The following is an 11,419-nucleotide window of genomic DNA, read 5'->3' on the forward strand; positions in this document are numbered from 1 at the left end:
GCCACTGTGGGAAGTCATTTGGAGCCCTGGCCTCTTCAACCTGTAAGTGTAGCCTTACTGTAAATCGCCACTGTGGAGTCATGTGGAGCCCGTGCCTCATTCCAAACTGTAAGCGTACTTCAGTGTAAATGCCCACTGTGAAGCATGTGAGCCCTGCCTCTCGCAAACCTGTAAGCGTACCTCAATGTAAATGCCACTGATGGAGTCATGTGGAGGCCTGGCCGTCTTCCAACCTTAGAGCGTGCCTCTTCCAACCTGTAAATGCCACTCGTGGAGTCAATGTGGAGCCCTTCCTTTTCCAACTTGTAAGCGTGCCTCAGCGTAAATGATGGCCACGTGAGTCATGTGGAAGGGTCTCTCTCTTCAACAGACTTAAGTGTATCGCTTACTGTAAATGCCACGTGCAGTCATGTAGCGCCGGCGCAGGGCGTCAAGTTCTATTTTCCATATCCCTATTTCCTCCTCATTTTCTGGACAATTCCTATCTTTTTCCCTATTTTTTGAGGGCTTTTCATTTTTCATGAATACCAGATTGTATGTATCCTTCTCAGAAATGCAGGAATTTACACTTTCAGGTACCCAATTTTCAAAAATGTACTTACTCTTAAAATTATACGTGAATATACTCTTTACTATCACAGATTTTATTTCAGTAAAGTTGTTTCTCAGTTGATGTGGTATGTTATACATGTTACATGTACGTTCATAAAAATTGTAAACATAATTAAAGGGAGTAGCCTCATATATGCAAGCTACCCTATGTACTAAATTAATACCAATATTTCATAGCATTATTTGTGTCGATACGCGGGTATCGTTTTTGTGATAACAATTGTGATTTTTATACATATTAAAAAGCTGCGTTACAACTTAAGGTATTTGTAATTGCGGGTCCTGAGGAAATCTTTGATCTGAGGCTGATGTGCTTAGTATCTAAACTTAGGTGCTTAGATTTGTTCTACCATGAAAACAGGCACATGTTGGGTGCTTATGCATGTAGAATCTGGCAGATAATTTAAACTTGCAATTTCTCTTTAGAAACCTTAAAAATTTACCTATGATGCAGCCATTCAAATATATTTTAATTAGAAATAAACAAAAAACAACAATGTGGTGATTCGAGATGGCTATAGGGGTTTGGAGGCGCATCTAATGAAACATATTCCTCATTTAACATATTTGTGTCTTTATAGTAAAAAATTTATTGTCACATCTTTTGAATAATCTTATATCCATGTCATGTATCAGTCTTTATTTTTAATCAATTAAATGCACATACTCATTTTGGAGGAGTCTACATGTAACTGGGTGCTTACTTGCATGTCAGCTGCTTATCAATTTTAACATGCATTTCTCATTAAATCCTCAATATGTTCGGCATGTGATGTAACTGCCAAAAATATGTATATTTAATAAAAACATTTGTCGGTGGATCGGATTGGCGTAGGGTGTTGGGAGGCACTAACGCAAAAAATATTCCTTATTTAACATATATCTTCTCACCAAATTATATTTTCCTCCATTTTTTCACATCTGAAATTCCTATTTTCCTATTTTTGAGGCATCACTTGTCAACTTGACTAGCGCTTTTCCTCTCCCAACCTTTTCCTTGTTTAGTTTACGCCAGCAGAGTAAACGTTGCTGCTACTGGCATTCTGTGGATTCAAGTAGACCCCTTGTTCCCCCAACCTTTTCCTTGTTTAGTTTACGCCAGCAGAGTAAGCGTTGCTGCTAATGTGGAGGCATTCTGTGGATTCAAGTCCACCCCTTCCTCCCCCAACCTTTTCCTTGTTTAGTTACGGCCAGCAGAGGAAACGTTGCTGCCATGTGAGGCATTCTGTGATATTAAGTAAACCCTTCGCTCCGCGCCACCCCTTTTCCTTGTAGTTTACCGGCCCATCAGAGTAACGTTGCGCCATCTGCATTCTGTGGATTCAAGTAAACCCCTTCCTCCCCCAACCTTTTCCTTGTTTAGTTTACGCCAGCAGAGTAAACGTTGCTGCCACTGTGTCAGCATTAAAGTAACTGCTTAATGTGTGAGCGTGAATTTGTGTGAGCATGAGCGGATTGTCGTGAAACGTGTGGCAACGGGATGCGTCGAACCCTAATGTAGAGCGTACCGCTTTGGTGCTTACTTAGTTTGTGCTGCCAGTATACACAGTGTGCAACTGAGTGAAAGCGCCAGCTTGACGCCTCAGCGTAACCTAAGTCTAACTTGCCTCAGCGAAAACCCTAAGTCTAACTGCCTCAGTGCGAAACCTTAAAGCTGACTGCCTGAGCGAATGTTGCGAGAGCTGTGTCGTTACGATGCGAACATGCGCTAACACGTCTTTGGCGTATACGTAATTCCTCACTGCAGATATGCACCAGCTCATTGGCGTAATTCTTCGCTGCAGATATGCACCCGCTCATTGAGAAAGGCAAGATCAAACATGGACACGGCGCAATGTCACTGTTCGTCGGATTGAAGGGCGGCACTAAGGAGTTGGGGTTGTCAAAGGTCAACATCTGGGCTTACCTAGGTGAATGCAGCATCACTCATTGGTTTACCGCTCGCAACTCTCTTCTTCTCTCTTTCTCTCTTGCTCCTGCTCTCTCATCTCCTCTCTCTCTCCTCTTCTCTCTCTCTCTCTCATCTGCCTCTCTCTCTCTCTTGCTCTCTCTTTCTCCTCATCTCTCTCTACTCTCTCTCATCTCTCTGCTTCTCTCCTCTCTCTCTCCTCTCATCCTTACATCTCTCTCTTCTTCTCTCTCTCTTTCTTCTCTCCTCTCTCCTCTCTCTCTCCTCAATCTCCGTCGTCTCCTTCTCTCTCTCTCTTACTTTGAAACGGAATTCATGATTTTCTCAAACGGAAAAGGCAATTTTTTGAAACGGAAAATCACTGTCCCTACAGAATGTCGCCATGCTGTACATACGGGGTGAGGGTTGTCAAACGCTGCACACCGCACGCACGCACGCACGCACGCACGCGAGCGGAGAATGCTGCGCCACCACGCCACGGCACTGTGTAGCTGAATAGAAGAGTTGAGGAGACAAATGGAAATATCGATTTTGCGCAACGTTTCCTGGTTCCAGGTGATTACATAGCTTTTCCTCCGTAGTCTGTTTGTGTTGTGTCCATTAGGGCGGCGTTGTTAGCACGAATGTCAGTGTTTATTAATGTGTGTTCCCAATGGGACGGTGCGCAGGTAAATATGTATTCAACTAGTTACGAATAGCTGCACACATGACAAACGAGTGCAAAACGTGCACCAAATTTAATTTGTTCTAAAATAGGTTGAAAATAAATGGTTGTGTTGAATGATTATTCTCACCTGACGAAGTCTTCACGCGTTTTTATAGTCAAGGTGCGTGTCTGGGTCGAGAAGTCTAAACCTCCGAACTAGGCAACCTTCTTAAGCTTTCGCCCTTCCCTACCATGGAATATTCCCTAACCCGCAGCCTTTCCCTAACCCACAACCTTCCCTACCCACAACCTTTCCCTAACCTGCAACCTTTGCCTAACCCGCAACCTTGCCTACTCGCAACCTTCCCCTAACCCACAACCTCCCCCTAACCCGCAACCTTTCCCTAACCCGCAACCTTGCCTACCCGCAACCTTCCCCTAACCCGCTAACCCCCTATTACCTAAAAAAATAAATAAAAAATGAAGACCTTCCCCTAACCCGCACCCATTTATAATCCTCATAGGATGATTACGTGCCCGTTTTAATTTTAATTAACTGACGATTGCGCTTTTGCCTAGCGATGTCACAGTTGATAGCGGATGTTAAACTTCTTCATGGTGAAGTATGTGTACATAGTGGGATTTGGTGTGGTGTTTGCGTTATGGGTTCAAAAGTGCGGACACGACGACAGCTAGGAGTGAGGTCGAATCAAGAACATGTATCGATCGTCACGCCACTACACTAACCTTGGTACCTAGGTAAAAAAATAAATTCCCAGTTCCTTAACTAAATTCGCAATTTCGGCTTTCCCGCGTCTCAGTCAACTTAATAATAATGGTCCAATCTGGTGTCCGGAAAATAACGGCCACCATCACTCATTCTAATGGAACACCGCAAACAATATTTGCCAGGCTGAATACATGCGGTGAAATAAAGCGCATATGGTTTTTGTCACGGGCATTATATAATAGCATGTGTTCGTAGGTAAATGGAAATGTGCACTAATAGCACATTGAATAGCCGGGTGAATAGTACACAGCAATAGCGGATACCAAAGTAAACGCTCTCTCTCTCTCTATTTATCTCGCTCTTTCTTTCTCTCGCTCTTTCTTTCTCTCTCTCTCTCTCTCTCTCTCTCTCTCTCTCTCTCTCTCTCTCTCTCTCGTCTTCTCTCGTCGTTATCTTTCTCTCGCCTCTCTTTGTTCTCCGCTGCTTCTCCATCATCTCTCTTCTCCTCTCTCTCCTTTCTCGCTCTCTCTTTGTCTTTCTTTCTTCTCTCTCTCTCTCGCTTGCTCTCGTTTTCACTCTTTCTCTTTCTCTTTCTCTCGCCTCTTCTTCTCTCTTTTCTCTCTTTGCTCACTGGTCTCTGTCTCTTCTCCTCTCTCCTCTCTCTCTTCTCTCTCTCTCTCTCTCTCCTCTCTCTCTCTCTTGTCTCTCGCTCTTTCTCTCTCTCATCTCTCTCTATTCTCTCTCTCTCTTTCTCTCTCTTTCTCTTCCTCTCTCTCTTTCTCTCTCTCTTTTCTCTCTCTCTTTCTTCTCTCGCTCTCTCGCTCTCTCTCTCGCTGTTCTTCCGCCGCCCCGCCCGCGTCTTATTAGCAGCGCTAGCTCGTAGCTCCATGCGCAGCGAGCAGCGAGCTAGCTTACCACCAGCAGCAGCAGTAGCAGAACTAGTAGGAGCCGAGCAGCACGCAGCGGCCGCAGCTAGCAAAGCAGCAGCCAGTAGCGCAGTAGCAGCAGGCAGCAGTGGGGGATAACAGCCTGTCGGCTGCTGTCGCTGCTGCGCGTGTTTGCGGATGCATTACCTGTCGCGGATCCGTCGTCCTGGGTGAATGCCATTCTTGGTGATAAAACAGCGGTCAGGTGGTGTGCCGCGCATGCGCACCAACGAAGGCGGTTTGTTTCTGGGTGGCAGCGCTGCTTGCAGCAGCGCGCGCTACTGGAGGCAGTAACATCCAGTGATTCTCCAGCCGGCATCTCGAGGCAGACTGTAGTGATGACTCACTGCTATCTTCAAGGCTGTCGGTCACACCTCAGTTTCCCCTGTTATTACAGGAGAGACTGAGTGATACACTGCTATCTCAGTTGTTCGGCGACACTCAGTTTCCCGCTGCGTTCTCGGGAGAGACTGAGTGATACGACGTTGGAAACGTGAACAGTGCGGCGAGTACTCCGCGCCGCAGAAGAAACTGAAACAAGGAGCTGGATGCGAATAGAGAGAGATTTAACACTGGAAATCTCCTAGCTGCTGTGGAGAGAGGCAAAAGCTACAAGAGCACGGGCAGACAACATCCTTCCCCCGGTAAAATGCAACATTCAAGGTCATTCTTCAGTGTTGGAATGCCGTCCATGTGAGATTCTGCGAGGGGAGGTGAGATAGACGGCTACGACGAGGAATTGGGGGGGTCCCCAGTCGCGGGGCGGCCGGTTATGCGCCACATGCACGGGCGGGTGCACGCGACGGCGACTGCCCGCGCATAGAGATGACGACTGGCGGCGGAGTGTCGCCACTGGCGATGCGCTACACAGGTCCATGCTGCCGCTCGTCACGCCCGCCGGCGGATGCTTCGCCGTGCGGGTGAGCGCCCCTCGCGCGGCGCGAGCGTCCTCATCGCCGATGGATCACCGTTTCCATCTCGGCGTTCGCTCATGCGTCTGCCGGTTGCAGTTCGGCCGTTATGATGGCACTTCAGCCTGGTATCAGCTGTTCATGATTGCTGTACGCATCCAGGCTCTTCCCTGGCGGTAGAAGCCTGGCCCCTTACACGATCGTTCATGTGCGTTCAGTCGCGCGCACCTTCGGGCCTACTACGCGCGCTGGAGCAAGGACGCTAAGCGTCTGCTATCCGTGCCTGCCGTTCTCGACAACAACGTCAGATCCGCGCCGGGTGTTACGCGAAGCATAGCTTCCTCTGCCTGCAGGGGGCGCTGAATTCGCTCGTGGACCGTTGGCGACCGGACGGCGGGACGAGCGTTCATTGAGGGCCGCGCATAGGCGCTCTTCTTATCCGCTGCGACTTGTCCATAATTGACGAGCTATCCGATGGCCGTTCGTCGGCGCCACCATCGCACTGACGCCTCGCAGCTACGTTGTATCCCACGCTGCCGCTCGTCTTCCTTCATCACCCTCTTCGAGGTACACGCCGAGCGTTGTGCGCGGCTGGGAAGCGCCACCTGGCGGACGCGCAGTGCGCAAACAACGCGAGGCTCGTCGAGGAAGTGGCGGCACCGATGCGACGCCCAGCCACTCGGCGCAGGTTGGCTGCATCTCCTGACCTCGTCCGCGGTACAGACCGACGAAGCGCTTCGGTCGCCCGCTGTTCGTGTTCGCGACGGCTCGCCACAATCTGCGTCTACCTCGTGCTGGCGACGTTACCGGTCGTCTTCGTATACATCAGCGAGTTTTCGGTCAATGCGCACATTTCTCGCCGTCTTCTTGTCTGTTGCCGCACGTATACTCTTTCTGCGCGTTGATCACGGGGAGTCGGATAGTCGAGCAGGTGGTCGGCGTGCGTACGTGCGTGGCGTGCGTGCGAGCGTGCGTGTTGTTCGTGCGTTCGTTGTGCGGTGCGTTGCCCTGCGGCTGCACGCGGTGTTATGTGTGCGTAGCTCCGGTGTTGTATGTGTGGTGTCTGTGCGTGTATATGTGACTTGTGTGTGTGTGTGTGTGTGTGTGTGTGTGTGGTTGTCGTGTGTCGTGTTGTGTATGGTGGGTGATCAGTGTGTGTGTGATGGGTGTGCTTTGTGTGGTGTGTGTTGTGTGCTGATGTGCCCGCTGTGCCTGGTGAGTGCTGTCTGTGTGTATGCGTGCGGATTGCATCCGCGTGTGTGACACAGACGAGCAGGGGGAGACGAGCTATTCTCCTCCGTGGTTTGTCTGTTGAGAGAGGATTCTCTCTGCTGCTCTTGCTACGCACTCTCGCTAGGCTGCCGATCGGAGATGATGTGCATCGGATGGAGTGAGACGCAGATTGAATGGTGGCGCCGCCCAGCGAATGAATGAAGCGGTACACTGAAAATAGTCTGGCTGTGGTGACAGACACCGTGGCGTGGATGTGTAACGTTGTAACATGAAAACGTCTCTCTATCGTTAATTCTAATATTTGGACTGGAGTTTAATTATACATTGCTGAATCTAGAAGGTCAAATGTTAGTCTTCGAGTAGATTTACGGCGCTATTTTAAACGGCTATGCATATTATTGTTTAATTGTAAAACGCATCAGTCGACATTCCTACTATTCATGTGTATCTTACAAAATTTAATGCAGTGAACCGGAGTAGTTTTAACGTGTTAATTCACGATAGGGAAGACCTTCGCATGTCTTTCTTGTAGCACGAGTGTCAGTTTATAGAAGTGGTTTCGCGCTGTATAAACTGGACTACCAAGTAAAGAACAGCAGTATATAAGCACTGCGTTATTGAGTCGGAATTTGTTTCTCCAGAGGGGATTGGGGTTTTACCCCAGCAACCGCAGAGCGCACACCGTGCTTTGTGAGTTTTTTCTTACTTGAAGGGAGTCGGATGCATGGAGAGAGTGGAATCATCTGCGGAATTTCGTGAATTGAAATCTGATATCGTATCGACTAGCGCAAGGGGCATCGGGGTGACGGGGTGTTCTATGCGAGGTATGTTCTGAGTTGCGATGGGCCTTCCTGAACTCAAAGCCGGGTTCTGAACACACGCTACGCGATCGTTCAACTATTCCGTTGCTTCACATGAGCCTGCAGATGCTGTTTCTCGGCTTGTCGTGCTTAGATAGCGCTGGCCGACACACACAAGGGACTGAGGTATACGCGTACGTACGCACGCCGCGGAGAGAGAGAGACGAGAGAAGTGAGCACAGATGTCGACTGTCACGATCCGCGAGACCGAGGGGTAGGGGGAGTGAGGTGGTGTGTGTGTGGGGAGGACATTGTCACTGTGCGTGAGGGGCGAGGACGGCTGCATGGTGAGGAGATGTGACTGGAGATGACGAAGAGGCGGTGAGATGAGTAGAAGAGGGGACGGTGATGTGGTCGCCAGTGGTGCTGAGAGAGGCGTCCTGTAACATCTACCAATTACATCTGCCTCGGTTTTTTGGCGCAGAACTGCTTACTACTAGGCTACACTAGAGTGACCTGACTCTGCTCGACGTCCAACGTATTATAATCTCGTCCCGATGTATTACCGATCTGAGGGGCCCGACCTGTATCAAACTTATGTGCATGCACACAGGGTCAAGAACAATATATGATGTTGATTGTTATATGGTCTGCCCGAATGTGTCGCTGACATGCACTAGTACATAGACGGTGGAGCATTGCCGCCCTCGCTACACCCCGCCACCTTGCAGCAAAATCTGCTCTAGTGAAACAAGGGCTCTTCTGTTTAAGCAATCATTTGCTCTAGCAACAGCCTACCTATTGTTCTTACCGATTGTGCTTGGCCATTACGTTGATCGAGTGCGGAGGTCGCAGATGGTTCATTGGACGTTGATTACTATAGTTGGAATCGGAGAGCTAGCAAGCTATGGTCACTAGTTGAGGAGTAGCTAGTCTGATTGCTCTAGTGTGTCGGGGAACACGAGACTCGCAAAAGCCATCTTTTGCCTCCGTTGAGACCGATGAACTGAACAGATATTGCCTACGTGTGACAGCGGCTGGTAGTAGTATACTCTTCCTAAAGTGAATGTCTTGGATGTTGATGTTTATTTATATCATGGTATAACTAGTGTAGTGTTATTACGAGCACTAGAGATTCGCCAATATGTTTTTCTCGTTATAATTATATGGCAATTCGCGACTTTCTACCACGAAAATATATAGCGGCCAATAATGGGTGCCTAGAAAGTTTTTTAGGTGCTCGGTATACAAGTCTGTTTGTGAATACGGCGCGTCGTACAAGTTTTTACATCGCATCACGCGATTTCAGGATTTTTTGACATCATGTATGGGCTACCGTGCCTTGCTAGTCTGCAGGACGCTACAGCAAGCATGACGCACCAGACGCCAAAGCAGTGTTGGCAATCGTTCTGCACCCACACCAGTCGTTCGTCACGGCGATGACAGCTGAGAGGGCGGTTATGGGTATAGCAGTCTCTTGTAACTGGATGGCCAGCCGCCGCGGTCCTCGCTGGATATCCCTCACGGTTCCTATTCAGGTTTCAATATTGAGTCAGTGTGGAACCCAGTATTTAACGCGTTAATGCTGTATGGAAACTTTAGCAGGAGTCTCTTTTGGTAGAAGCAGTGGTACAGTTTATTATAGGAAGTGGTGTTCACTGTATAGGCTGCTACTCAAGTAATAAGCATCCGTTATTCGTGCGGAATTTGGTTTCTCCAGAGGTGTACTAGCAAGCAAGCGCGTCATTGTGCTTTTGTTTCTTTAATTACTGATGGAGAAGTAGAATAATACGCGTAATTACTAATTTTGAATCTGGAATTCGATCGGCGGGGACGCAGGTGGCATCGCCGTCCTTGGCGCAAGCAGGGAAGTTGAGCGGGAGAGATGATTAGCGTGCAATAGAGAGAGATAAGGGACGAAACGGATAGCTAGAGTATAGAGTGGGCAGTAATGATGGATTCGGAAGGTAGCTGCGATCGGCTTCCTGAACAAAGCCGTTCATGAAACAGCGTAGCGGACTTCAAACTAATCCGTTCTCATCATGAGCCCTAGCAGATTGGCTGTATGATCGGCTGTCGTGATTAGAAGCGCTGCGACTGAACAACAAGGTATCGTGAAGACATGACGTAGACGATGGACCCGTACTGGACTGCTCGTGAGCAGACGATGTCCACTTGTCACAAGACACGACCGAGGGAGTGGGGTTGTGCGATGAGTGAGATGTCGACAGTGTGTTAGAGGGGACGGGTAGAGGTGAGGTGGGGCTGAGATTCTGGTGATATGCATGTAATTGTCGTCTCATGCGATGAGCAGTGTGACAGCTATATAACTGTTATAGTATAGATTAACTTAGATATATGACTGATATGACGTGAGTAGACTCTATATATAAACTATCGATAAGCTATAAGACTCACTCCATATAATGAACACTACCAATAACTATGAACTCCTTATTTTGACTCTGCTTAGAGTCCATATATATAGGGAATATATTATTGTATGTTCACGATACCAGACGTGTTAGTAACCATATTACAATTACCAATTCACCCGACACTCGCGTTTTGCGGCGACTCGTCAAAAGACCGCAGCGATGTGTGGATATGACACGCGGGGTGTCGCCACCTGAGCAGGTCAACCAATTCCGGGTGGCGTACATGGCTTTATACGCCGTATAATGGGTGCGTAGCTTCATTATTACTCCATGCATATACGGTCGAGTCTGTACATTACGACGTAGGTTTTACACGCGACGCTGTCGTCGGTCGCCCTGAGCGGCTGTACGAACAATTCCCGATGGTACGGACTTGCTGATGAGAAGCGATGCACGCCCCTCGTTCAGACCTCCGGCTCTGTCTTCCTCGTCTGGTGAAAGTGTAGTGCTCGAAGATAGTTAGTTTGGATAAGTAAACGTGCGTACCTTCCGGAGACACCCGAGTCGTCGTTAATAGACTCCATGGGCGAATATTCTGCCATCAGTTTTTCCTGATCCACTCGGGGTTCCGTGGATAGGAGCAACGCTGCGTTCAACCAAGGTTCACGAAGATGCGAGACGCCTGGTTAACCAGTTGTGGTAGGGCTGTAAGTGGTGCGAGTGCTGAGGTAGTATATCGAATAGACCGGGGAGGCATATGATTTATGTGACCAATTGATGGCCTGCGAGACTATACTCCACTCCACAGGAGGACATGTAGAGAGATCTCTGTCCAAAGGAACACATCAATTTCATTCGAAAAGAACACATATGGGGTCTCGGGCGCAAGGATGTTCGCGTATTTTCGTCCTTATGGGATTCTGTGATTTTTGATTGGGTTGAATACAACTTTTCTGCTTCCTTNAATTATAATCCTTTTTCTCATTAGCTAGAAAATTCTAGCGCACGTAGACACTGAAATACGAACTCATTCTGAGCCAGCGCTGTGCCAGCGTCGATTTGCCATCGTCATATAGCATTGCCATGGAACGTGTGTGAGAAGCGACGCGGGTGGCAGTCAAGATCGATATGAGACACGTGACTCGGTGTGAAATCACTACCGGTTCATTACCCTGTTAGGTTAGCGGATGTGACGCGTCGTCGTCGTCATCGCTCTCTCTCTCCCTCTCTCTCTCTCTCTCACTCTCGCTAGGTGCATGGGTGAGTGAGTGAGA

General features: G+C 48.5%; 1 protein-coding gene across 1 annotated transcript in view; it reads left to right on the plus strand.

Moving 5' to 3' along the window:
* Positions 1 to 11,419, plus strand: part of LOC106813917 (putative all-trans-retinol 13,14-reductase) — a 17,273-nt gene that overhangs the window by 1,437 nt on the left and 4,417 nt on the right. Inside the window, exon 3 of the mRNA XM_014818161.1 lies at positions 2,397 to 2,522. Within this exon, the coding sequence (XP_014673647.1) occupies positions 2,397 to 2,522 (126 nt within the window). The remainder of the gene's footprint in view (positions 1 to 2,396; positions 2,523 to 11,419) is intronic.

This window comes from Priapulus caudatus, unplaced genomic scaffold (genome assembly GCF_000485595.1).
Source record: "Priapulus caudatus unplaced genomic scaffold, Priapulus_caudatus-5.0.1 Scaffold844, whole genome shotgun sequence".
NCBI classification, from domain to species: domain Eukaryota; kingdom Metazoa; phylum Priapulida; class Priapulimorpha; order Priapulimorphida; family Priapulidae; genus Priapulus; species Priapulus caudatus.